Source organism: Mobula birostris, chromosome 1, assembly GCF_030028105.1.
Source record: "Mobula birostris isolate sMobBir1 chromosome 1, sMobBir1.hap1, whole genome shotgun sequence".
NCBI lineage: Eukaryota > Metazoa > Chordata > Chondrichthyes > Myliobatiformes > Myliobatidae > Mobula > Mobula birostris.
Genome location: NC_092370.1, coordinates 119,613,831 through 119,641,369, shown reverse-complemented (window position 1 = coordinate 119,641,369; position 27,539 = coordinate 119,613,831). Strand labels below are relative to the sequence as shown.

The following is a 27,539-nucleotide window of genomic DNA, read 5'->3' as shown; positions in this document are numbered from 1 at the left end:
GTGAGCGCGTCAGAGGTGTTTCTCCCGGCACCCTCCGGCGCGGCGATGGCGGACAGCGGACTGGGCGAGTGGTACCGCGGCATCCCCCCGGTCACCCGCTACTGGTTTACGGGCTGCGTAGCGCTGCCGGTGTTGGAACGGCTCAACGTGGTGAGCGGCAGGTCCCTGATCCTGTGGTCGGAACCCTTTTTCAACAACTTCCAGGTACGGACGGGCCTGCGTTGAAGGGGCCTGAGGGCTTCGAACCCCTGACAGCAGCTCCCCTTCCCTTTCCTCCCTTCTCCTGCTGCCCCTACACTTGGCTTCGAGCAGGAAAGGGGGGAGGTTGCGGTGGGTGCGGCCGGGGGGGGTGTTGGAAAGATGGGAGGAGGGTGCAGTTGATGGGATAAATTGGGAGGCTTGATTTCGAGATGCTGAGGGATAAATTGGAGTCGGGGGGAGGGTGTGGTGGGGGGTTGCTAGTCTCAGTGGCCGGGGAGATCGCCGGGAATTGCTCATGTTTTCCATTCTGGTTTTGTGGGTGTTTAGAGTGATTGATGCGGCTAATATGGGGACTGAAGGCTTTGTGACAGGTGGGTAGGAGATACCGGATGAAGCGAGTGGTTAATTTATTCAGGGATTCGCATCTGTTGATGTGGGCTGCAAGTTTAGTTAAAGTCGTGAGTTATCACAACACAGTACCTTGCTGACTCGTTGACCGGAAGCTTGTGTGGAAGCTGATGTCTTTGCTTTGTAAATATTCCTGCAAGACTGGTTTATAAAATTTGCATCTTCCAATTCATTTTTACTTTAATTCTACTTCCTGATGTTATCTTACATTAGCAGAAAATCCAGAATGCATAGTAACGCTGCTGGCAAGAAGTTGTTAATGCAAAGTGAAATCAGATTTTTAATACAATAATTTAATGTTTAAAGCAGCCTATTTACAACTTTATTTATTGACATGCGTAGTGGAAGTAGGCCCTTCAAGTCGTGCTGCCCAGCAAACCCCTGATTTAATCCTAGTGTAATCCTGGGACAATTTATCAACTGGTACATCTTTGGACTGTGGGAGGAAACCAGAGCACGTGGAGGAAGCCCATGTGATCATAGAGAGAACATACAAACTTTTTACAGGCTGCAGTGGGTACTGAACCCGGGTTGTACTGTACATTTAAAAATATTAAGAATATATTGCATTTGTGTACATGTAGATATATTTAGATGATTCTGTAACTGATGCATTTTGCATATCTGAGTCAGATGGTGACTATGGCTGAAACTGATCATGGCCTGCTGTTGGCTGTGGATGTCCATCTGTGTTACCTTTTCACGAATTAAATCATGACAATTTTTTTATGGGAATTGATTACAAAGGTTTTATAATGCCAAGGGAAAATTGTTTTCTTGGTTCGGATTTGCATCTCTATTGAGATGGAGATGACACTTGGAGGAACCTAGAGTGGAAAGTAAACTGATGGAGGAACTCAGTAGATAAGCAGCATCTGTGGAGCACAGAGTCCTTTCTGCAGTTTTTTTTGCTACATCTCTTGAAAAGATTTGAAGTTACCAGAAGGAATGTCAGATTGTTCTTTTATTAATTCTGCAATTAATGCACTGTGTTCAAATTTCCACCTTGGTTTGAACATGCCCAGACAAAATATTGAGCGTCTCCAGTGGTCCTATAGTAGTCTGTGGTCAGCTGTCTGTTATTAACAGCAACAATTCTTGCAATTAAAATAATGAAACATTGTTTTCTAAGTAACATAGGATATGTAGTTTTAACCTAGTGATTCACTTCATTTTAAGTTTTAAACCGCTTTTGAAACTAGTTTTTATTGGAATTTGTTGACACTGGCTGATTCTTGAGATACCAGCAGCCCGCCTTTGGCGTACTTCATTTTGAAACCTCCATGTTTTAGGCTAGTGTGAGTGGTGGTGCTTTCAAGTTTCCTGATTATCCTGCTGATTCTGTTCATGCATCTTTATTTGTATATAGTCGAGTTTATTGTCATATGCACAAGTACGTTGAAAAACTTATTTGCAATAACATCAAAATACATAGTATATAAGCAGTATTCACAAGAAAAATATGTTAAACAAATTATAAACAAATTTGACAATAAAGAACATGAATCAAAAAATAAAGTAAATTTTAGTGCAAAATGATGAATGTGGTTCTAGTATTGGCAAACTGTAGGGATTAGAATTACACCTTAAGGCATAGGAGCGGAATTAGGACATTCAGCCATTGAGTCTGCTCCGCCATTCCATTTTAGCTGATGCCAGATCCCATTAAACCCCAGACACCTGCCTTCTCGCCATATCCTTTGATGCCCTGACTGATCAGGAAACTCCCCCTTAAGTACACCCACGGACTTGGCATCCACCACAGCCTGTGGCAGAGCACTCCACAGATTTACTACTCTCTGGCTAAAAAAATTTTCTCCTTATCTCTGTTCTAAAGGGTCGCCCCTCCATTTTGAGGCTGTGCCCTCGAGTTCCGGATACCCCCACCATAGGAAACATCCTCTTCACATGCATCGTATTTAGTCCTTTTAACATATGATAGGTTTCAATGAGATCCCCCCGCACTCTTCTAAATTCTAGTGAGTACAGACCTAAAGCTGCCAAATGCTCCTCATATGTTAACCCCTTCTATCCTGGAATCATCCTTGTGAGCTTCCTCTGGACTCTCTCCAATGACAACACATCCTTTCAGAGATATGGGGCCCGAAACTGTTGACAATACTCCGTAAGTTCAGTCTGACATGTGCTTTATAAAGGCTCAGCATTATCTCCTTGCTTTTATATTCTATTCCCCTTGAAATAAATGCCAACATTGTATTTGCCTTCCTCACCACAGACTTAACCCGTAAATTAACCTTCTGGGAGTCTTGCATGAGGAATCCTAAATCCCTCTGCACCTTTGATATTTGAACCTTCTCCCCATTTAGATAATAATCTGCACTATTGTATCTTTTACCAAAATGCGTTATCATACATTTCCCAACACTGTATTCCATCTTCCACTTTTTTGCCCATTCTTCCAATTTTTCTTAACTCCTTCTGCAATTGCATTGCTTCCTCAGCACTACCTACCCCTCCACCTATCTTCAAATCATCTGCTAACTTTGCCACAAAGCTGTCAATTCCATTATCTAAATCATTGACCAACAAAGTGAAAAGTAGTGAACCCAATACTGACCCCCTGAGGAGCACAACTAGTAAGTGGCAGCCAAACAGAAAATGCCCCTTTTATTTCCCACTTGCTGCCTCCTGCCTGCCAGCCATTCTGTTATCCATGCCAGTACCTTTCTTATAATGCCATAGGATTTTATCTTGTTAAGCAGCCTCAAGTGTAGAACCTTATCATATGCCTTCTGAAAATACAAGTAAATGACATCCACTGCCTCTCCTTTGTCCACCCTGCTTGCTATTTCCTCAAAGAACTCTTAACAGATTTGTCGGACAAAATTTCCCTTTACAGAAACCATGCTCACTTTGACAACAAGTACTCCAAAACCTCATCCTTAATAATAGACTCCAACACTTTCCCAACCACTGGAGTTCTGCTAACTGGCCTGTAATTTCCTTTCTTTTGTCTTCCTACCTTCTTAAAGAGTGGAGTGACATTTGCAATCTTCCAGTCCTCCGGGTCCATGCCAGTATCAAGTGATTCTTGAAAGATCGTGACCAATGCATCTGTTATCTCCTCAGCAACCTCTCTCAGGACTCTGGGATGTAGTCCATCTGGTCCAAGTGAATAATCCACCTTAAGACCTTTGAGTTTACCCAGTACTTTTTCCTTTGTTATAGCAATGGCAGTCACTCCTGCTCCCTGACACTAACAGACCTCTGGCACACTGCTAGGGTCTTCCATAGTGAAGACAGATGCAAAGTACCCATTAAGTTCATCTGCCGTTTCTTTGCCGCCCCCCCCCCCCCCATTACTACCTCACCAGCATTATTTTCCAGTGGTCCAATATCAGCTCTCACCTCCCTTTTACTCTTTATAAAACTGAAAATAAACTTTTGGTATCCTGCTTTATATTATTAGCTAGTCTGCTTTCATATTTCATCTTTTCCCTTATAGTTTTTTTAGTTACCTTTTGATGGATTTTAGAAGTTTCCCAATTATGCAACTTCCCACTCACTTTTGCTACCTTATATGCCCTTTCCTTGGCTCTCATGCAGTCCTTAACTTCCTTTGTCAGCCACGGTTGCCTGGCCCTGCCATTTGACAACTTCTTCCTCTGTGGGACATGTCTATCCTCCGCCTTGTGAACTATTCCCAGAAACTTCAGCCATCTCTGCTCTGCCGTCATTCCCACCAATATCCTCCTCTGATCCACCTGGGCAAGCTCCTCTTGCATGCCTCTGTGATTCCCTTTATTCCATTGTGATACTGATACATGTGAGTTACGCTTGTCCCTCTCAAATTCCAACATGAATTCAATCAGTTTTGCTGGTTGGATCAACAAGAACTGAATCTTTGAATGGAAATCGTTCTTCTTGAACCTGGTGTTGTGGGGCTTCAGGCTTCTGTATCTCCTGCCCAGTGGCATACCCTCATGGTGGGGAGTTTTGAAAGGGGTTACTAGAATGGGTTGTGGACCCAATCTTTTTCCCTGATTTATCAGTTTATAGTCTAGCTGGTTTATTGCCCTCCATCAATTTGATTAACTTGGAACAAATTGGAAATTGTTGGTCTATCTCATGCAGGGGTTTCCAGCTTGGCGTCATGGACCCTTTGCTTAATGGTATTGGTTCATGGTATTTAAAAAGTTGGGATCCCCTGATCTAGTGTGACCTTTTGTATTTGATGGGCACTGCAAGATATTTTGAATACTGAGAATTATAATAACAAGAGACACACATCAAAGTTGCTGGTGAACGCAGCAGGCCAGGCAGCATCTCTAGGAAGAGGTACAGTCGACGTTTCAGGCCGAGACCCTTCGTCAGGACTAACTGAAGGAAGAGTTAGTAAGAGATTACTAACTCTTCCTTCAGTTAGTCCTGACAAAGGGTCTCGGCCTGAAACGTCGACTGTACTTCTTCCTAGAGATGCTACCTGGCCTGCTGCGTTCACCAGTACTAACTCTTCCTTCAGTTAGTCCTGACGAAGGGTCTCGGCCTGAAACGTCGACTGTACCTCTTCCTAGAGATGCTGCCTGGCCTGCTGCGTTCACCAGCAACTTTGATGTGTGTTGCTTGAATTTCCAGCATCTGCAGAATTCCTGTTGTTTACAATAACAAGAGTCAAGTTTATTTCCTATCATCTTATTTGCATTGATTTTTATTGGTGTTACTTAAAACGGGATGTGAAGTGCTACTTTCTGCCTCGAGAATGATTGAATTTCTTTGGCAGCATTTGTGCGTCTTTCACATCAATTGCATCTTTATCTCAAAAGGTATGCTTAGAAATATATTTTTCAATGCAACTTGAGAAACTTGGCAATGTAATTATGAACAGCAAGCTCCTACAAAGAGCAACACAATGGTGACTAGACTCTTATGTGATTCATCCACTTTTGGCTTTGAAATAGTATCATGGGATTTTTTTTTACATACAGGGTGTTTTAATATTTCATTTGCAAGACAATACTTTTGACTAATGACAATGTGGAATCTGGGGCTGTGCTTTCTTTAATTAAAATAAATCTGTTCCACTTTTAAATGCAAGTTAGTTTTCTCAGAACTTTCTAATCATTAGAAAAGTACTGTGCAATGAATTTGCATGCTGCCATTTCCCCAAATGACTCCTCCCACATCAATGGGGAGAGAGATTAAAATGGTGACTGCTAGCATTGTTTCTAGTTTTTTTTGCTGAAGCACTTACCGAAGTACTTATGAAGAATTTGAAACTGACACATAATGTAAATGTACTAAAGGGTGATTTTAAAAAGAACAATTCACATCTACACCCTCATGAATGATGGGGGAAAGGTTATATAGTTTGTAGTCAATGTACATTCATCTTTGTATTTGTATATTAAAATATACCTAAGATTGTACAACAATGCAATTGTTAACTTCAGAGTTAAATCAAATCTACAAGAGGATTTTTTTAAAACATTGAAGCTATTCAGAACATAGCCATTGTACAAGATTGTACAACAATCAACTCAGGCACAGTTCAAATGTGTTCTATATATTCAGAGATGACGCAGCTGTGATTCTCATGTGATGGGATGAGGAGGTGTACAGAAGTGAGATAAATTGGCTAGTTAAGTGGTGCCGCAACAACAACCTTGCACTCAGTGTGAGTAAGACACCATGGAATTGATTGTGGACTTCAGGAAGGGGAAATCCAGAGAACACACACCAGTCATCATCAAGGGGTCAGCAGTGGATAGAGTGAGCAGTTTCAAGTTCTTTGCTGTCTGTATCTCTGACAATCTATCCTGGGCCCAACACATTGATACAATTACAAAGAAGGCACAGCAGCAACTATAGGAATTTGAAGAGACTTGGTATGTTGCCCAAGACTAGCAAATTTCTACAGATGTACTTGTGGAGGGCATTCTAACTGGTTGCATCACCCATGAACCCAACAACACTACCTCGCTACCTTGTTCTCTTGTTGCATTAATTTACTAGTGCACTGTACTGCTTCAAAATAATAAATTTTGTGATATATGTCAGTGATAATAAATGTGATTCAGATATTAAAGCATTTGAACACAGATGAGATTCCCTTCATTTTCTTCCCACAGTGAAGAAGAGCAGGGGATTTATCCTCAGGTGATGGATCAATATTTATTCACTTACTCTGGATAATCTGCTTATTATAATGCTGTTTGTTGGAGCTTGCTGTGTACAAATTGCTGCTGTGTTTCTTGTATTACACCAGTGATATTTCAAAAGCCCTTCATTGGTGTAAAATGCTTTGGGACATCAACAAAGATAAATACAGATTGAGTACCCCTTCTCTGAAATTTTAAAATCAGAAAAGCTCTGAAATCCAAATTTTTTTCGAGTGCTGAAATGTCATAAGTGGGAAAATTCCACAATGCGCAGGGAAGTTATCAGGCAATATGCAGGTCTCTGTGGATCACAGGGTTCTGTGAAGTGACCTCACATATGTAATGAAAAGACGTTAATTTTAAAAAAAGAAAAACTGCATAAAGTGAAAAATGAAGATCTTGAACATGTTTTGAAAGAATGCATTTGTCAGCATTGTAGTGAACATATGTTGCTTAAAGATGTGCTGATCATGAAACAAGCAAAGATCTGTCATGAAGAAGTGAAAATTGGAGGTGATTGTGAATGTTCAGGCTGGTTGCAGAAATTTAAGAAAAGGCACAATATTAAATTCTTCAAGATTTTAATTATTTTAAAGATAAAGCTTCTGCTGATCACGAAGCATTGGTAAGTTTGCAAAGATCGTCGGGAATGATGATTTAACACTGCAACAGGTCGACAAAGCTGATACCCTATATAAAACCTAAAAAATATAAAATACAAATACAGTGTACTATATCTTTATCAAAAACAGTACGGTACCCATACAGTCTGGGTTCCATGATGTTTCTTTGTTTCGTGGCGTCTGCGGGATGATGAACCTCGGGGTTCTATACTGCATCCATACTTTGATAATGTACTTTGAATCTTTGAAAAACACAGGATCGTAGGTGGAGACTGAATGCCTGCTGATTCAGGTATTCTCTGGATGCTGCTGTGCTGCTTTTGTTACCCTGCACACACATTTTCATTGAATTAATGATATGTAGTCATTTTTACTGAACAAATGTAACACAGACTGCTTACCAGTAGCACATAAATTCAGAGTTGGAAATTATGGCATTCCCAGGCTATCTCATTATGCATTTCAAAATCCAAGTATAAAAAACAAAATACAAAACACTTCCAGCCCCGAGTATTTCAGATAAGGGGTACTCAACCTGTACTATCTTTCATTCCCTTCAGCTTATTTCATATTTGTAAAACAATTTTGAAGATCTCAAGTAGTACAGATCGTTGGGTTGTCAGATTTGATGGTATCAGTCTGATACTTTAAAGGAGTTTACTGCAAACCTTGGTCATTGAACCATTGCATTACCATACAAGTTAACAGCCTGGATGATATTATTAATGACATGATCCAGCAAGTCTTTTGATGAAGAAGGCAATAAATGCTAGCTCGTGACATCTACGGTATTGATAAAGTATGTAAAAGGGTTAACACTTTAAACAACAGCAGCCTGTTTTTTTTTGAAAGAAACCACTGATGATCAACAGATGTGCTAATTTTGTTATTCAATACTGAGCAATATTTCTTCTTGAAGGTAGCTAGCTAGGGTTTCAGGATGCTTATGTCCTTGTGCAGTCTTGCATAGAGATAGGACAGCTCCAGTCTGTTTTGTGCATTTAGGCCATTATGCCTATTCTCTAATTTGTCTTTCGGTATTGTCAAGCAACAGCTTGACTCCAGCTGACTCCAGCTTGGTATGTGTGGGGGGTATTTGAATGAATATATCTCTTCTGTAAGGGGAATTGTGAGTTAGTTGGTGGATTGGGCAGGAACAGTCTTGTTTGAGCGACTAACTGAGTAAGCCCGGGGTTCATTACATAACACCCAATTCAGTATAGCTGGTCCCCTAGTAGGCTCAACGTCACACTGCTCTAAAAAGCTATCTCTTGTGCATTCAACAAACTCACTTTCTTGAGATCCATTACCAACCAGCCTTTCTCAATCAATCTGCACGTTAAAATCTCCCACGACTACCATAGCATTGCTCTTTTGACTTGCCTTTTCTATTTCCTGTTGTAACCTGTGGTCCACCTCCCAGCCAGTGTTGGGAGGCCTGTATATAACTGCCATCAACGTCCTTTTACCCTTGCAGTTCTTAACTCAACCCACAGAGATTCAACATCTTCGGATCCTATGTCACATCTTTCTACTGATTTGGTGCCATTCTTAACCAGTAGAGCCACACCAGCCCCTCTGCCTACCTTCCTATCTCTCCGATATAACGTGTAACCTTGGACATTCAGCTCCCAACTACAACCATCCTTCAGCCACGATTCAGTGATGGCCACAACAGCATACCTGGCAATCTGTAATATCGCAACAAGATCATCTACCTTATTTCTTATACTACGTGCATTTAGATACAACACCTTGAGTACCGTATTTGCTATCCTTTCTAACTCTGCATCCGATTGATTTGATACTCAGCCTGTTGGCTGCAACTAAGTCCATCACCTGCCTGCCCTTCCTGACAATCTGACTACATGCTATCTACTCTTTTACCATCTGTTCTTTCCTAAGTCCCTTCACTCTGGTTCCCACCTCCCTGCCAAGTTAGTTTAAACCGTCCCCAACAACTCTTAACAAACCTGCCCGCGAGAATATTGGTCTCAGTTGGGTTCATGTGCAGCCCGTCACTTTTGAACAGGCCATACCTCCCCCAGAAGAGATCCCAATTATCCAAGAACCTGAAGCTCTGTCCCCTGCACCAGCTTCTCAGCCACGCATTTATCTGCCAAATCATCCTGTCTCTACCCTCACTGGTTCATGGCATGGGTAGCAATCCAGAAATTACTACCTGGGAGGTCCTGCTTCTCAGCTTTCTACCTAGCTCTCTAAATTCTCTTTTCGGGACCTCATTGCTTTCACTTCCTGTGTCATTGGTACCAATATGTACTGAGACATTTGGCTGCCCCCCTTCCCTCTCCAAAGTGTTGTGGACATGATCTGAGATATCCCTGACCCTGGCATCTGTGAGGCAACATATCATCCCACTGTCCTGTTCACATCCACATAATCTCCTGTCTGTTCCCCTCACTATTGTTCCTTTCCTCTCTCTCTCTCCCTTCTGCACGATGGTCCCATGCTTCGTGCCTGTAACCTGGTCGCCGTGGCATTCTCCGGGGAGGTCATCCCCCACCAATAGTATCTAAAGCGGTATACTTATTTTTGAGGGGAATGGCCACAGGGGTGCTCTGCTCTTACTGCCTTTTTCCATTTCTCCTGACGTTCACCCAGCTACTCGCCTCCGGCAACTTCGGAGTGATTACTTCCCTGTAACTGTGATCAATTATATCCTCGCTCTCCCGTACAAGCTGAAGGTCATCCAGTTGCTGCTCCAGATCCCTAACACAGTCTTCAAGGAACTGCAGCTGGATGCACTTCATGCAGATCTAGTTCCCTGAGAGACTCTGGGTCTCCCAGTTCTCCAACATCTGGCACGAAGAGCACACCACAGCCTGGTACAGTAAGAAAGGGGGAAACCTTAGCACGCAAACACGAGGAAATCTGCAGATGCTGGAATTTCAAGCAACTCCTCTCCCCTCTCCAGCCTCATATCCCTTTTGCCAATCAACTTTCCAGCTCTTAGCTCCATCCCTCCCGCTCCTATCATTTCGGATCTCCCCCTCCCCCTCCCACTTTCAAATCTCTTACTATCTTCTTTCAGTTAGTCCTGATGAAGGGTTTTGGCCCAAAATGTCGACTGTACCTCTTCCTATAGGTGCTGCCTGGCCTGCTGCATTCACCAGCATTTTTTGTGTGTGTTGCAGGAAACCTTAACAGATGCTTTACACAGAGCCGATGCCTCTACCAAGCTGAAGCCTGGTTTGAGCCAAAGCCTATCACTTCTACTCTTGCTACTGGCCTACTCTGGACAATGGCCACTCTGCTTATCCCTTCTGTACTTTTTAGTTCGTAGAGCTCTTTATTGGCCACTAATAGGCCACGTACAGTGGACAAACACTCCCGAAGCCCCCTTCTTAAATAATCGCTGCCGACCTGTGCGAAATCCCTCTTGGTAGAGCTCTGTTGACGCTGCTGATAGGCTACGGACAATGGACAAACACTATCTAAGCTCCCTTTTTAAATAGCTGCCGCTGATCTGCGAGGATCCAGGATACCTTCAAAGAGCGATGCCTTAAAAAGCCAGCATCCATCGTTAAGGACCTCTTCACCCAGGTCATGTCTTGTTCTCATTGCTACCATTTTGGAGGTGCAGAAGCGTGAAGGCATGCAGTCAAAAATTCAAGAACAGCTTCTTCCCGTCTGCCATCTGATTTCTGAATGGATATTGAACCCATGAACACTACCTCATACTTCTTTAAATTTCTATTTTTGCACTACTTATTTAACTGTTTTATATATTTCTTCATTGTAATTCAGTTTTTTTTCCCTCTATTTTTATATATTGCATTGTACTACTGCCACAAAGTCAACAAATTTCATGACATATGCTGGTGATATTAAACCTGAATGGGATTCTTTGCATACAAAAAATCACATTAGCAAATGTCATGGTATTGCTCATGAAGGTCTGCGGTTAGGCACTGCTGTTTTGTTTCTGAAACATTCATTGTCACCCAGAAAATACATTGGAATCACATTTTAATGTGCAGTGAATCATGTGAAATTTAGTGAGATATAAACATAAAATGCTCAGGTTAGGAAATATCTACTGAGAGAGAAACAGTTAATGTTTCAAGTGAGTGATCTTTCATCATAACTGATTGTATTAAAAAGGTTTTGTAGCAGCAATTCCCAATGGTAAGGCTTCATAGCATAAAAACGTTTGGAAACCCGTTACACAGGATTCCTCTCGTGAAAGGCCCCAAACAGTCCTTCCAGGTGAGGTAACACTTCACCTATGAGTCTGTTGTAATTATCTACTGTATCTGGTGCAGTGTCCTGTGTATCAGTGAGACTGCTTCGTCGAGCACCTTCGCTCCATCTGCCACAAAAAGTGGGATTTCCCCGGTGGCCACCCATTTCAATTCCACTTCCCATTCCAATTCTGACATGTTAGTCCATGGCCTCCTCTACTGCCACGATGAGACCACACTCAGGTTGGAGGAGCAAAACCTTATATTCCGTTCTAGGTAGTCTCCAACCTGATGGTGTGAATGCTGATTTTTGAACTTCCGGTAATGGCCCTCCCCCTTTCAGTTTCCTCATTCTTGTTTCCCTCTCACACCTTCTTACCTGCCCATCCCCTTCCTCTGGTGCTCCCCCCCACTTCCCTTTCTTCCATCGTCTTCTACCCTCTCTTATCAGATTTCCCCTTCTCCAGCCCTTTATCTCTTCCACCAATCAACTTACCAACTCTTAAATCCTCTGCCAGTTTCTATCACATGCTGCCTTGTACTACTTCCTCTCCTCTTTCCCCCCCCCCCCACCACCTTAATCTGACTACTCCCCTTCCTTTCCAGTCCGAATGAAGGGTCTTGGCGTGAATCATCGACTTATTCTTTTCCATAGATGTTGCCTGGCCTGCTGAGCGCCTCCAATGCTTTGCTTTGGATTTCCAGCATCTGCAGATTTTCTCGTGATGGAATTTAAGGAATTTAATTGAAATGCTACTTCTGTATTCCCTCTCCACAGATCTAATGAATATGTCCAGCATCTTGTGTTTTTAATTTGGACTTCCAACATCTCCCATGATCATTATATATTTGCATACGACAGGAAACCAGAGAAAAATTCAGGGTGCCCATAAGTATGTGAGAAGTTGATTTTCTATGAGCTAAATCTCACTTGGACTAATCAACAAGCTTCAAATCTGAGGCCTCAATACCTGCATGTGCAACTGGATCCTCGATTTCCTCACTTGCAGACCTCAGTCAGTTTGGATTGGTAACAACACCTCCACAATCACCATCAGCACAGGTGCATCACAAGGCTGTGTGCTTAGCCGCTGCTCTACTCACTTGTACTTGTGACTGTGAGGCTAAGCGTATTTCCAATACCATATAGACACTTGTTGATGACATCACTGTTGTTGGCCAAATCAAAGGTGGCAATGAATCAGCTTATAGAAGGAGGGAGATTGAAAATCTGGCTGAATGGTGTCACAACAATAACCTCTCACTCAAGGTCAACAAGACCAAAGAGATGGTTATTGACTTCAGGATGAGGAAACCAGAGGTCCATGAGGCAGTCCTCATCAGGGGGTCAACAGTTCAGAGGGTCAGCAACTTTAAGTTCCTCAGTATTATCATTTCAGCAGATGTGTCCTGGGGTCCAGCATACAAGTGCCATTATAAAGAAAGTATAGCATCACCTCTGCTTTCTTATAATTTGGCATGTCATCAAAAATTTTGACAAACTTCTATAGATGTGTGGTGGAGAGTATACTGACTGATTGCATCTTGGCCTGGTATTGAAACACTAATGCCCTTGTACAGAAAAGCTTACAAAAAATATTGGATACAGTCCAGTATATCATGATAAAGCCCTCCCCGCCATTGAGCAGATTTACATGGAGAGCTGTTGCAGAAAAGCAGCATCCATTATCTAGGCCACCCACCGTCTGGGCCATGCTCTTTACTTGCTGGTTCTGTCCGGATGCATGTCTGGGAGTCTAAAGACCCACACCACCAAATTCAGGAACAGGCTCTTGAACCAGAGGGGATAACTTCACTTACTCCATCACTGAACTGTTCCCACCACCTATGAACTTACTTTCACGGTCTCTTCATCTCATATTCTCAGTATTTATTGCTTATTTATTATTATTTCTTTTATTTTCATATTTGCTCGGTTTGTTTTTTTTTGCACATTAATTGCCCATCCTGTTGGGTGCAGTCTTTCATTGTGTTTGTGATTTCCTGCAAGAAAATTAACTTGAGGGTTGTATGTAGTGTTATATATGTATTTTGATAATAAAACTACTTTGAGCTTTGAAACATTTTCATTTAGTAATAAAGGCAGTTACTTGCACAAGATTGTCTTTGATGGGGCAAATTGCTGCCTGTTCAATTTTAAGTGGGTGGAACACCATGTTTCCATTGATGTATTTGATAAATTTTAAGTGGATTTTGTCTTTTCTCCATTGTCTACCTTTTATTTTGAGGTTTAAAACATTAAAATGTATGCCTTTAAGAGCCTCCAGGCAAATGAGAAAAGAAATATGCCTTCATAAGCTACTTCAACCACCCCCATTTACTCCCAGCAGGCAATGACCCCCTTATTTCTAGAAGAATTTGTACTTCTCATATTGGCTTTATCAGCCTCTGCTGAAACACGAGAGTTTGCAAATGCTGGAAATCTGGAGCAATACACAAAATACTAGAGGAGCTCAGCAAGTCAGGCAGCATATATGGGAGGGAATATATAGTCAAGGTGGGGGGAGGGGAAGGAGTACAAGCTGGCAGGTGATAAGTGACACACACAAAATGCTGGTGGAACGCAGCAGACCAGACAGCATCCATAGGAAAAAACACAGTTGACGTTTCGGGTCGAGTCCCTTCGTCAGGACTGAATTTCCAGCATCTGCAGATTTCCTCATGTTTGAGGTGATAAGTGAAACCGGGGGAGGGGATGAAGTAAGAAACTGGGAGTGATAAGTGTTAGAGGTAAAGAGCTGAAGGAGGAATCTAAAAGGAGAGGGCAGTGCAGTAGAAGAAAGGGAAGGAGGAGGAGCACTCGAGGGAGGAGATGGGCAGGTGAAGAGAAGGGGTGAGAAAGAAACTAAAATGGGAATTGAAAAGGTGGGGGGAGACATTACTGGATGCTGGTGAAATTGTTCATGCTATCAGGTTGTAGGCTATACAGACAATGAGATTTTGATCTTCCAACATGAGTATGGCATCATCAAGTTAAACTGGACACGATCCCAAAGCCAACATTATAAGAGAAATAGTTACATTTAAATTTGCTCTGACATTTTTTTTAACCTGGTCCAACACAAAATTGTTCATTGTTGAACGTCTAGGCACACAATGCATATGTGCAATGATAAACTTTCTTGCTGCAGCATCGTGATTTTTACAAGAAACAATAAGAACAAAAAAAAATCTATTTCAGTGCAAAGTAGACCAAAAGGCCCGTTTCCATGCTGATTGAGGATTTGAGGATATCATTGTGATATAAAGGAGAATGATGTGTGAATGCTTTGCAGCAAGCCTCGTGATAAGTAGGCTTGTCACTAATTTATGGGTATTCAGTTGCTGAGACTACAGCATCAGATTTAGAAATGAACTATTCTGGTTGTAGGTCAGATGCAAATATTGTGACTAGTATTTTGCCTGCTTTCTAAATGATAGACCTTGCTGTGATAAAAGGCGAAGAAACAGGTTGCAAGGTCTCAAAGTACTTAATGAGAGACATAGTTTTGTTTTGAATATTGTGCAGTGTTTGTTTTCTTTATTGTACTGATAGTATTGTGTATGAAAGAAATGAATAACCAATGTTGTTTCCTCCATACAGATATGGAGACCCGTGACAGCATCCCTGTTTTACCCTATGGGATTCCATTATTTGATTCAGTTGTACTTCCTGTATTCATATTCCACCAGCTTGGAAAGAGGTAGGATTTTATCCTTTGTTTGCACTGCATCCAGTTAGCATTCCAAGGCAATTACTTACATTCTGTAAGAAAAGTAAACATAATTTTACCGGAAATTTGTTTCCAAAATGTCTTGAAGCAAACATCCTGCAGAACATTTTGTTCAATCCTCCATTAGGAGCAACGTTGCTGTTGAACGTTTTAAGCATTTCATTACAGGATGAAGAATGTCATCTGGTTCAAAACATTACTTTAATGTCAATCTACTACATTTTTCATTTCTTATATAAAACAAAGGGCAGCTATAATCTGTTCTTGAAGTTTGTTCAGTTTCTTAGGGCCAATGTGAACTGGGATTTTGGTTTTGTTTTTATGATTCAGTTCACTGACATGTTTTTCCTTTCTATCAAAATATGGAATAATCAAACATGGAAAAACATGGTCTGGTGGGAGAATATTCTTAAGAACATTTTCCTTTTCAGATTGTTATTTCATGAAGGGAAGCTGATAGCTGGAAATGAGATTAATTGCTGGCCTGGAGGCATTTTATTCTGATGCTTGGACAGAGCCCATATGTATGCCTGAGTTTTGATTTTGTGAAATCATTCAGCATTGGACTGAATGGTGATGTAATGAATGAAGAATTGGGTATAAAACATTACCTTTTTCCTTCCTGCCTTGATGTATATGATTGATGGCTTTCTGGAGGATAAGAGTACAGAAGGAAATGAAGGCAATGGAACTGAGATGCAGTTTGGCCCCAATCTCATTAAGTGGTAGAACATGCTGTTGGGGGCTGCATGACTTCCTCCTGTTCCTATGCTTACAAAGTTTAATTTAGCATGTAAATTTCCATTCTAATATGCATAAATACTTTTGCATTGTGTTAGACTGCATTGCAGTAGGGAGGAGCTACAGAGGTGGAAATTGGGATGACGTACCCACACAGTCTTGATGCAGGATTTTGACCCAAAATGTCAGCAATTCTTTTCACAACCCCACCTTCTCCTGTGATTCTCCCCCCCCACCCCCCCCCGCCCAAACAGATCCTGCTTGAGCTATGGAGCTCCTCCAGCAGATTGTTTTTCCAGATTCCACTGCAGCCTTTTGTGTACCCACACAGTTGGCTTTGGTGGTTGGTGGAATTGGAGTAAAGAACATGAGAACTCTTATCTTGAATGGTTAGGACTCTCCCATAACCAAGTGCATGCTGCAGTAGTTTTATGTTACACGGAGGTTTGTGTAGTTGCTCAGCTTGTGAACTGAAAGCCCTTATAGAAGAGGAGCCTAAATGTACATTGTGGTTGATGACAATAACTTTTTTGTTAGAAGTTGCTTATGGCAATTTTGCCGTAAAAATGATATAAAATTGAAGGAGAATTTGTTTCTCAACTCACTGATCTGCAAAAGGAATAGTGCTGTTTAGATTATCCTTTGACTAATTGATGTATTAAAACACAAATTTTTGTTCACTTTTTACTTAAAAATCCTGAGCAGATAGCTGCTTTTTTCAAAGGAAGGTATTGTATGGATGTCCCTTTCTCTCCCATCTCTAATGGTACAGTGTGCTTTCTGGTGTTCGCTGGAGTGTCAGTGGGCTGTTTGGCCAGAGAAGCTGGGCAGAAGTAGCAGTCGGATACTGAGGCTACGTCCACACTAGACCGGATAGATCCGTAACCGAAGCCTTCTCTCTTTGTTTTGACCCTCCGTCCACATTGAAACGGCGCTTTCCTCCCCCGAAAATGGAGCTTTTCTAAAACGCTGTCCAGAGTGTTTAAATCTGAAAACGCCGGTTGGGTGGTGTAGTGTGTACGGGGTAACCGGGGCTTTTTAAAAACGCTGTCACGACGTGCCGGAACAGATGGTGGCGGCAGCAGCGCAGCATCTCATTGTTTTCTTGAACACAACCTCCAGCACCACAACAATACCTGACAATAGATGTGTAACAGCCTAATGTAACATTGTATGTAAATACAAGATAACACTGATGCAGACATGTTTTATACATTTAACAAGGTGCTTTATTAATGTATTGCTTGTGCAAACATTCAGTATGTGCAATTGTCACTACTTCCAAAATGTCCTTTTTAAGTAGTAGCTTATGTTTGGCATAGACGTGAAAATGTTAAGGCCAAAAAAGGAAAATTGTAATTTTAACTTTTACTCAGGTAAAAATAAAATCACTTTTGCCCAGTAACTCGTTTTATTGCACATGTTAAACACAGCAAAATAATACAGAAAGACATGGCAAAAGTAAAGGCAAACAAATGAGGTAACAGCAAATTTCACTTTTGCCCAGTAACAAGGCTTATTGCATTTAGTTGTAGCTGTCGTCCCTTTCATCGGTGAAGAGACCATGGCTGTAGGAAATGTTTCCAGGTTGACCCCTCTGTGGGAGTGGGGGAGATGTTGATGGGGCCGCCCGGGGGTCTGTGTGTCCGTATGTGTAGCTGTTGTAGTGGCTGTGAGGCTGGTATTGTGGTGGTGAAAAGTACTGGGGGGGGGGGGGAGCCATCATATTCCTCATCATTGCAAATCCCTCTGCAACAGAGTTAGTCAGATTTTCAGTGTTCATCATCAGCCGGGTCTTCTGTCCATGAACTCCCTGTCGGTTGCCTCCATACGCTCCAGTATTTGTTTTTTTAGTTTTAAGTCCTCCTGCGCGAGAACCAACAGTTGTCTGTCGTTTGGCAATTTCCTTTTAAGTTTTCCTAGTCTGTAACTGGACAAACGCGCACCAAGTATACCGTTTCCTCTTCGCTTGTTTTCTGTAGATGTGTCCTGCGCATGCCCAGTAGGAGGAGATTCGCCCAAATACCTGCTTTAATGTGGACGGAGGTATTTTCAAAAACGCCTGGTGTGGACGCCTATTGTTTTTACGCGAAACTAGCGTTTTCAAAATTATCCAGTCTAGTGTGGATGTAGCCTGAGTTTATCCTGTTGTGATGCCTATGCACATTACAGAATTGTAGTAATGAAGATGAATATTCACTATACTCTTAAGTTCTTTACAAGGGTTACTTAAGGTGTTAAAATTTCCCATTTTTAGCATCAGTGATTTAGCACTAAACAGGATTGAAGTTTTAGCATAATTGATCTGCACTCTTGACAGATGCACTAGGTTGCTGAGCCATTGCAATACTGCATGGGATGGATACAGGAATCACTTCCAGATATTTATTTCCAGATCAGTTTGCCTGACATATTCACTGCAGTCTTTAAACTAAGTCTTTTTATGATTATAGCATTTTCTCAATCACATCAGAGGAAAATTATAGGAAGTGATTGGTATTCTATGTTCTCTGCTACATATAATTGTTTTACTGTGAAACTAATCTACAATATAACTCTATTTTTTAAATGCATAGGATTCTTTGATGGGAGGACAGCCGACTATATATTTATGTTGTTTTTCAACTGGATTTGCACAGTGGTATCCTTTTCAAAATAACATTAAGAAGTTCGTATTTGTACATCTTTACTGACCATGCAATACTGCATGGTGTTTTGTAGCCAATGGTCGCTATTGTAGGTAAGCAATGCAGCTGCCAGTAAATAGTGTGATAATGGCCACTTAATCTGTTTTTGAGGAGCTCCAAAACGTTTAGTTGAAAGCTAAATTTTAAGCAGGGCACCAAGAAGAGCTCCCCTAGTTCAAAATATTAGATTAGATTTTTATGAGGACACGCAGTCCTCTTTTATTGTCATTTAGTAATGCATGCATCAAGAAATGATACAATATTCCTCTGGTGTGATATCACAAAAACACAGGACAGACCAAGACTGAAAAACTAACAAAACCACATAATTATAACATATAGTTACAACGGTGCAACAATACCATAGCTTGAAGAACAGTCCATGGCACAGTAAAAAAGTACAAAGTTTCTCGAAAGTCCTACATCTCACGCAGATGGGAGAAGGAAGAAAACTCTCCCTGCCATGCCCGACCACAGTCCGACTCTGAGTCGTCCGAAAACTTCGAGCTCTGATCAGCCCTCCGACACCGAGTACTGAGCACCATCTCTATCCGAATGTTTCGACCTCAGCCTTGGTCACCAGCAGCAGGCAAAGCCGGGGATTTTGGGGCCTTCCCTCCGGAGATTCTCAATCGCACAGTAACAACAGCAGCGAACCAGGTATTTCAGAAATTTCTCCAGATGTTCCTCTGCTTCTCACGTCTGTCTTCATCAAATCAGAATTGTCCACGGCCCCTATTTAAAAGATACGATATCATTTCACCGGAGAGCTGCGTGATGCCATCTTCTCCTCCCGATGTACCAGGTTTCAGATTTGGAGCTCCTCAAAAATAAAGACGTCTCAGATAATACATTATCCATTAATTGTACAGCATTACATTAGTGATATCCTAGACTTGATTTCATGTGTCTGGGATGGGACACTTAAGTCACAACTTCCTTGGGGTATTAATTGAGCCCTGGTAATAGATAAGCGTAATCTAAGTTGAATGTCTGGCATGTCTGAAGTAACTAACCTCGGCCTGAACAGAAATTAAAGAACCTCTGCTGGCCTACAACAAAATTAGTCATGATGCAAATAACCTTTGTTGGGGAATATACACTTAAGATGTATTAGTATGTAGTGGGAAATAACATGCTGTTAGTTTTCCTGATCAATACCATTACAGATTGTTGCATTACTCATTGGAATGCCTGTAAGTATTTTTGGAGGGTTAGGGTGCAATGTACTTCAGAACAGAATCATTTCTATCTTTGTGTTAATAGAAAACCTGGCTGTTCAGGATATTTTCTGTTATTGCACAAGTAGTGAAGGTAGTGCTGGAAGGGGAGAGAGAAAGTGGAGATGGTAATGATTCACTTTTGTACCCAATACCAGCCAGAGTTAATTAAAGCACAAAATGAACAAATAGTTGATTTCTGTTAGTAAGGAAGAGGTTTTGTTTTAGGATACTTGGCATGAGGTGAGCCCTCTTTTCAATTTCACTATGGTTGGTAAAGCCTTCTTTAATGGTAGTTTCAAATCCTTGACACCCTTCCTAACTCTGCATCTCTTGAAGTCCATGAAAATTTGCTCAGTTCTCTAGTAGCCCAGCTGTCTTGTGCTTTTCCAATTTCCTTCCTTAGAACAGTACAGCGCTGGAACGAGCCCTATTGTGCTGAACTAATTAAAATAGTAATCAAATGGCCAACTAGCCTAATCCCTTCTTCTAACACAATGTCCATATCCTATCTGCGCCATTGTGCCGGCTACCATGCTCCTTCCTGGTCGTGACATCTACCTTCCCCTCAATCCCTTTACTTTCTGACCTGGTGCTCTGGTTCCTATCTCACCCCCCCCCTCCCTCGACCCCCCCCCCCCCAATCGAACTAGTTTAAACACTCCCAAGTGGTACAAACCAACCTCCTAGCCAGGATAGCATTTCCCCTCCAGTTCAAGTCCCACCTGTTGCTTTTGTCCAAGTCACGCCTATCCCAGAAGAGAACTGCCCCCTGCACCTATTCCTCAGCCACTCGTACAACTGTTCTATCTCTCCATTCCTGTTCTGATTAGCATGTGGCACTAACAGAAATCCAGGGACTGTGACATTTGAGATCCTGCGATCCTGCCTCGTTCCTAATTTTCTGTATTCACTGGGCAGGACCTCTACCCCTTTTCTACCTATGTGATTGTGTCAATGTGCACTGTGACCTTTGGCTGCTCACGCTTCCCCATAAGAATGTTCTGCAGTCACTCTGAGAAATGCTCAACCCTGGCACCTGGGAGGTAACACACTGTTTTCTTTGCGTGATGTCAAGAAACAGGCTTCAATTACATAGGACAGTGTAGTACAGGAAAAGTCCCTTTGTCCCATAATATCTGTGCCAAATTAAACTACCCCCTAATCCTTGCATATTCATGTGCTTATTTAAAACCCTTTTGAATGTCACCATCATGTCTGCTTCTACCAGAACCCCTAGTAGCCTGTTCCAGGCACCTACCACTTTGTTTAAAATAAACTACCCCCCCCACCCCCCACCCCCCACCCCCCACCATAAAGCTATGCCCTCTAGCTTTCAGCATTTCTATCCTGGTAGAAAGATTTTGACTGTTTACCGTATCCATTTTTTAAAAAAACCTCTAACAGGTCCCCCTTGTCTCTTGACATTCCAGAGAAAACAACCCAAGTTTGTCCAAACCCCTGCTCATAGTTAGTATCATCTAATCCTTACAATATCCCAGTAGACTGGTGCTGAACCTCTTCAAAACATGCACATCCCTCCTGTGATGGAGCATCTAGAACTATACACAATACTCTAAGTGCAGCCTAATCGAAGACGCATGAGGTACTGCAGATGCTGGTAATCTAGCACATTACACACAATGCGCTGATGAAGGGTCTAGTTTTGTATGGGATTATGAACCATAAGTAATGATGTGTTAATATCCTTCAAACTATGCAGTGTGAGGCTGTGAATATATCACAGACTGCTAGATGCTGATAAGTTGTAACCATGCAGTCTTAGCTGCTTCAACCCCAGCTCTTTCCCCCACTCAGAAGCTGCTTGACCTGCTGAGGTTCTCCGGCAGATTTTGTTCCTCGTTGTGGTAATGTTCACAATGGTATTTGAACACAATCAAAGAAGATTGTAGACAGGCACTAGGATCACTTCACTTTATTTTTAAGGCAGATAACTACCAGTTTCATAATGTGATAATTCTTCCCTTTTGACAGATACTGTTTATCCCACTAATTCTGACGATGGTTTATGTATGGGCACAACTGAACAAAGACCAGATTGTGACATTTTGGTTCGGGATGACATTTAAGGTAGGAATATTTCTAGCTGCTGCTGTTGACCTACTCATTGAAGCTAAACTGGTTGTTCTATGTTTCCAATTTCTGTTGGGGAAATATACAGTTGACCTAATGCAGACCAAAAATGTTCCTGGATCCATCCTCTGGTCTGTGCATCAGTGGTTGATTCAATCAGAGCAGCAGTACGGTGCAATAGTCAGCCTTTAGATAAAGTATCTCTTTGGACTTTCCAAGGGTCTACTTTGTTCATTCATGTTGACAGTTGCAAGGTATGCAAATGTGAAGAGCTAAAGAGCAATATCCCACAAAGCCCAGTGAGAGAAAGGTTTGGGAGTTGTTAGTGATCTTTGCTGAGGGATATTTATTGACACATGGTAGCAGGTTTGAAAACCCTGCTGTAAAGTCAGAACTCCCCTGTTGCTGTGTTGAGTCTTGGACTAGTTTGAGCACTCATGTCTTGTTGGAGTTGGAGCTCCAGTTCCTGATCCACTTCACCAGGCAGCAGATTGAATGTTGAACATTACCAGTTCCTTTGTTTAGTTTTTCTATTGATCCTTTTCAGAAATGTAGTACTGTACTCATTCTACATTCTCCCCAGGGATTTTGTACAACCTAGGAACTTTTGGGGAGGGTGGACATAGTGCTGCACTTTCGAGTAATTTTGTAGTATACAATCTTTGCCACGGAGTCCTGGTCCCCACTCTCCACCTTTTCAATAATGGGTGTAAGATGGTGGGGTGAGGGCGAGGAGGAGATCACCTATTATCAGTTTATGCACATTTTAAATTTTCTTTTACACAGGCTTGTTATCTACCATGGGCTCTGCTAATATTCAATTTTATACTGAGAAATGCGTAAGTATGCAGATTATATATGCTCTATCTGGAATATAACATTGGGAATTTGAATGTAGACCAGGAACAGTGGGATCTGAGATTGGGGTACGGTGTGATCAAAAGGGAGCCAATAGCAGAGCTGTGGGATGTGCTACAAGCCAGACTATACAACAGGCAAGGGGAAAACTGAACCAAAATAATGTCCTATTTCTGTCATTATTTTCCCCCAAATCAAACACATATCCTCCCTCACCTTCTCCCTTACTGTAATCTAACTCGACCCTACTGAATCTGACCAGTTCCCTCCACACCACCCTCCTCCATCTGGCAGGACTGGGCCTCACCTTCAATAATTTCTCCTTTGGCTCCTCCTATTTTCTCCAAACTCAAGGGATAGCATGCGCCCCAACTATGCCTGCCTTTCCATTGGCTACAGTCCATGTTCCAAGCATTCCTTGCTAATGCTCCCCAACTCTTACTGTGCTAGTGATGACTGCATTGGTGCTGCTTCATGCACCCATGCTGAGCTCATCAATTTCATTAACTTTGCCTCCAACTTCTCTCCTCCACTTAAGTTCACTTGGTCCATTTCTGACATCTCTCCCCCGTCTCAATCCTTCTGTCTTTATCTCTGGAGACAAACTGATTTTTTAAAATATAAACCTAGCGATTCCCACGGTCATCTTGAATATCTCTTTCCATACCATCTCCGGTAAAAATTGCTATTCCCTTTTCTAAGTTTCTCCTTCTCCACTGCATCTTTTCTCAGGATGAGGCTTTCCTTTCCAGGACATCAGAAATGTCCTCCTTCAAAGAACAGGGTTTCCTTTCCTCCACTATTGATGTTACCCTCACCCCGGATATCCACTCTCACTGCATCTTACCTTAACATGGATCGAGTTCATCGTCTTCACCTACCATGAGCCTCTGCATCCAGCACATTATTCTCTGCAACATCCGCCATCTTCAACGGGATCCTACCACCAAAGACATCTTTATCTCCGCTTTCCACATGGATCATTCCCTCAGCCATTTGTCCATCTCCATCGATCACCCTCCTGGCACATTTCCCTGCAAGCAAGAGAAATGCTACACCTTCCCATTCATCACCTCGCTCGCCTCCATTCAGGGCTCCAAACAGTCCTTCCAGGTGAGGCAACACTTCACCTGAGAATCTGTTGGGGTCATTTATTGTATCCGGTGTTCCTGATGCAGCTTCCACTGCAATTGGTGAGACCATTGGTGTAAATTGATGGACCACTTTGTCAAGCATCTGAGCTCCATCCACAAAGGGTGGAATTTCTCGAGGGCCAACCATTTTTATTCCCATTCCTGTTCCAACATGTTGGTCCATGGCTTCCTCTTTTGCCACAATGAGGCCACACCTTCTATTCTGTCTAGGTAACCTCCAACCTGATGGCCTGAATATCAATTTCTCCTTCCTTTGGTAATTCTCCCCACTCCCTTCTTGCAGGCTCGAAGGGCCGAATGGTCTACTTCTGCACCTATTGTCTATTCCCCACTTTGGCCTCGTCTCTTTTCCTCGGCTGCCTTTCACCCCTTCTCCTTTCCTTTCTCCATGGTCCACTCTCCTCTCCTATCTGATTCCTTCTTCCCAGTCCTTTGCCTTTTCCACCTATCATCTCCCAGTTTATTTCATCCCCTCTCCACCTGGCTTCAACTATAATCTTCTAGCTTGTCCTCCTTCCCTTCTCCCTCCCCTTCTTATTCTGGCATCTTCACTCTTCCTTTTCAGTCCTTGATGATGGGTCTCAGCCCCAAAACCTTGACTGTTTATTCATTTCAATAGATGCTGCCTGACCTGCTGAGTTCCTCCAGCATTTTGTGTGTGTTGCCCTGAAATCTAACTTATTCTTTCCCAGTTGTGATGAAGGGCTATGGAGCTGGAAGGTTGACAAATGCTGTCTAACCTGAGTTTTGTTGCCAACATTTATTCTTAAAAGAAGACGCAAGTCGGCAATAATTTGACTTTCTTTTCCTTTAGCTAAAATATTTGGTTTTGAGGGCACTTGGGTACAAGGTGCCCAACCATTAGGTTTTTACATCATAGTAGATTTCACTCTGTCTGATCTTTGTATCCATAGCACATAGCAACTTCAAGAAAACCTGGGAGGGTGCACCCCATGTGGAGGGTTCACAATCCTGTACCACTATTGGAACTTTGTTAGAGGCAAGGAGTGCACCAATGATGTTTCCTTTTTTCTCTATTCTTCCCTGCCACAGAGGTCACTACTGCAAATCTCAAGGCTGTTAACTGTAACTCAATGGTACTGGGAGCGGGTAAAGAATGCTGATAATCTTTCATTAACCAAAACATTTTAAAACTGCTTTTGAATTTTAATTTTTGTGTAACAACAGGATAATGGATGAGCTGGTTGGTATCTTTGTTGGCCACATGTACTATGTTCTTATGTTTAAATACCCTCAAGAATATGGAGGAAGAACATTTCTTACTACACCACAATTTCTGTAAGTAATAATAGTTGATACTGTCATTTTAGTTGCATAGATCCAGAAATTTTATGATAACATTACTTTTTCCTTTCATCTTCCCACTTCAGGGTCCGATGGTTTCCACCAAGGAGAGGTGGTGTATCTGGTTTTGGAGTCCGGCCAGATAGTAGAAGACCACAAGCTGAAGATCAGGGAGCTCGATGGGGGAGAGGATATTTCTGGGGCCAAGGTCAAAGGCTAGGAGACAACTGAACTTTTAAAAAAAAATGCAGCCCCCAGCAGTAGCATTTGAATCACTTTCTGTACAGTGTGTTGCCTGACAGTATCTTGTATTCTGAAGTTAAATCTGAAGGATTAGAAATGACAAGGGATACCTGTATAAGTACAGCTTCTTTGAGTAAAAAATAAAATATTAATATAGAACAGTATAAATGTATACTTGCAGTTTGTAGCTGCCAGGAATCTAATTATTCTTCCAACCTTCTTTCCTACACTATTCCACAAATTGACAGGACATTAATAATTGCAAAAATTGTGCCCTTTGCTAGGTAGACCCTATATGTACCAGGTTGGTGGTACAGGCAGGCGGCAGGGGACTTGTCAAAGAGGATGAATCAGTAACAGGCATTTTGCTCTTGTGCTGATGGGAGAGTGAAAGAATGTTGCTTTCTCTTGTAGAAATTTCGATTAAATGGTTCCTCGTGTTTCTGTTCAGCACAGATGGAACACTTAAGTCTTCCAGCTGAGAAAATCTGTTAATTTTGTGTATGCAGTGTTCTTTTGTGCATTTCTTCAGTACTTTAAAATGGATGTCAGAATTATCATCAAACTGTCTCTATTCTTGTGTTTGAGAATCAAAATAGTTTGGTTGAGCCTTTATCAGTCAGAATCCACTTCCTTGAGAGCAAGGCAGGAAAACAGCAACTCAAAGTGATCCTGGTTTGCTGTTCTTGATCAGGCCTATTGCTCATTTTAATTGGTTGCTGAATGGAATCAACTGCGGAAACAGTCGTGAAATTAGCTTGTTTATCCTTGGCCCTGTACTTGATATTGTGGTGAGGTAATGCACATTTACCTCAGGTGATATCACAAATCAACCTCAGTGTGGATGTTTGTTACTTGGCACCATGTTTTAAATTTCTATTTGATTTGAAGGTAGTGATGGCTCCTTGCATTTTGTCACCAAAAGTGCCAAAATTTCACATCAAAGTTTGCATAGGCTATTATAAATGTGAGGAAAAAGCTGAAGGTGTTGAATGGAATAGCACGAGGCCAGAGATTTCTGAGAACCACCATTTACTTGCATTATACATGAGAGATTGAATATTTCAACGGTGTTGCAATTGTCTTTAATACCACCTTTGGTTGAAAAGAACAAAATTGTTAAAGTCCTTCTGATCCTTAATCCACTTATAAATTAGCAGTTGTGAACCAGAAGGCTTTCTACCAGCAGGACATGGAAACGTGATTAAATATTGTCTTGCTATGTCACAGCTCGTGCAGGAAATCTCCAACCCACAGTCACTTGGGGCTAAGCTGGGTGTGAGTGTGGGGTTAGTGAATTAAACACTGAAAATAAAATAATTCTAGGCTTTTCAAATTAAATTATCTACATTTATACTTCAAATATATTTTGTAATCCTAGCTGAGGAAAAGTTATGCTCCCAGAATATTTAAGATGAGGCAACTTTTTTTATTTTAGTTTTATTTAGCTTTTCTATTACATGTGGAAAAATTAATCTTGATTCAGTATGAATTGGGCTTTGTGCTAGTCTGTTTCATTAAGAGGGAATGTAAACATGAATAAAATATATTGGTGAATCTCTCACATGATGTATTGATCCCTTGAGCTCTTTTGTACAAAAGATTTATGCTTTTGTAATTAAAGTACAAACTGACAATTCTACATTGAATAGAAACCTTTCATCTGTCTTGATCTTTTAAAGAGATTAGACAATATCCTATGGTACAGTACTAAGAGTACTCCTGGAGCTTATGAAGTCCAACACATTAAAAATGAGTACTAATGAATGAAAGGAGAGGCAGATCCAAGTCTCCAAGATTTCTGCATTTTCATTCTTACCCTTAAATTTTTTGGTATGCTGTCTTCGGGCCTGAAATATTAATTATCAACAAACAATTGAACTCAACAGACAGCCTTGTCCCTTTTATTGAAGTACAGCCAATCTATCTTTCCGTTTCCAATTTAAA

General features: G+C 41.6%; 1 protein-coding gene across 1 annotated transcript; it reads left to right on the top strand.

Moving 5' to 3' along the window:
• Positions 1 to 27,229, top strand: derl1 (derlin 1). The gene is made up of 8 exons (XM_072261180.1): positions 1 to 204; positions 15,161 to 15,260; positions 18,608 to 18,672; positions 19,888 to 19,914; positions 21,934 to 22,029; positions 22,819 to 22,871; positions 25,233 to 25,343; positions 25,436 to 27,229. Exons 1-8 carry the CDS (start codon positions 46 to 48, stop codon positions 25,578 to 25,580), a joined length of 756 nt encoding a protein of 251 aa, XP_072117281.1. The 5' UTR covers positions 1 to 45; the 3' UTR covers positions 25,581 to 27,229.
• The last annotated feature ends 310 nt before the right edge of the window (positions 27,230 to 27,539 follow it).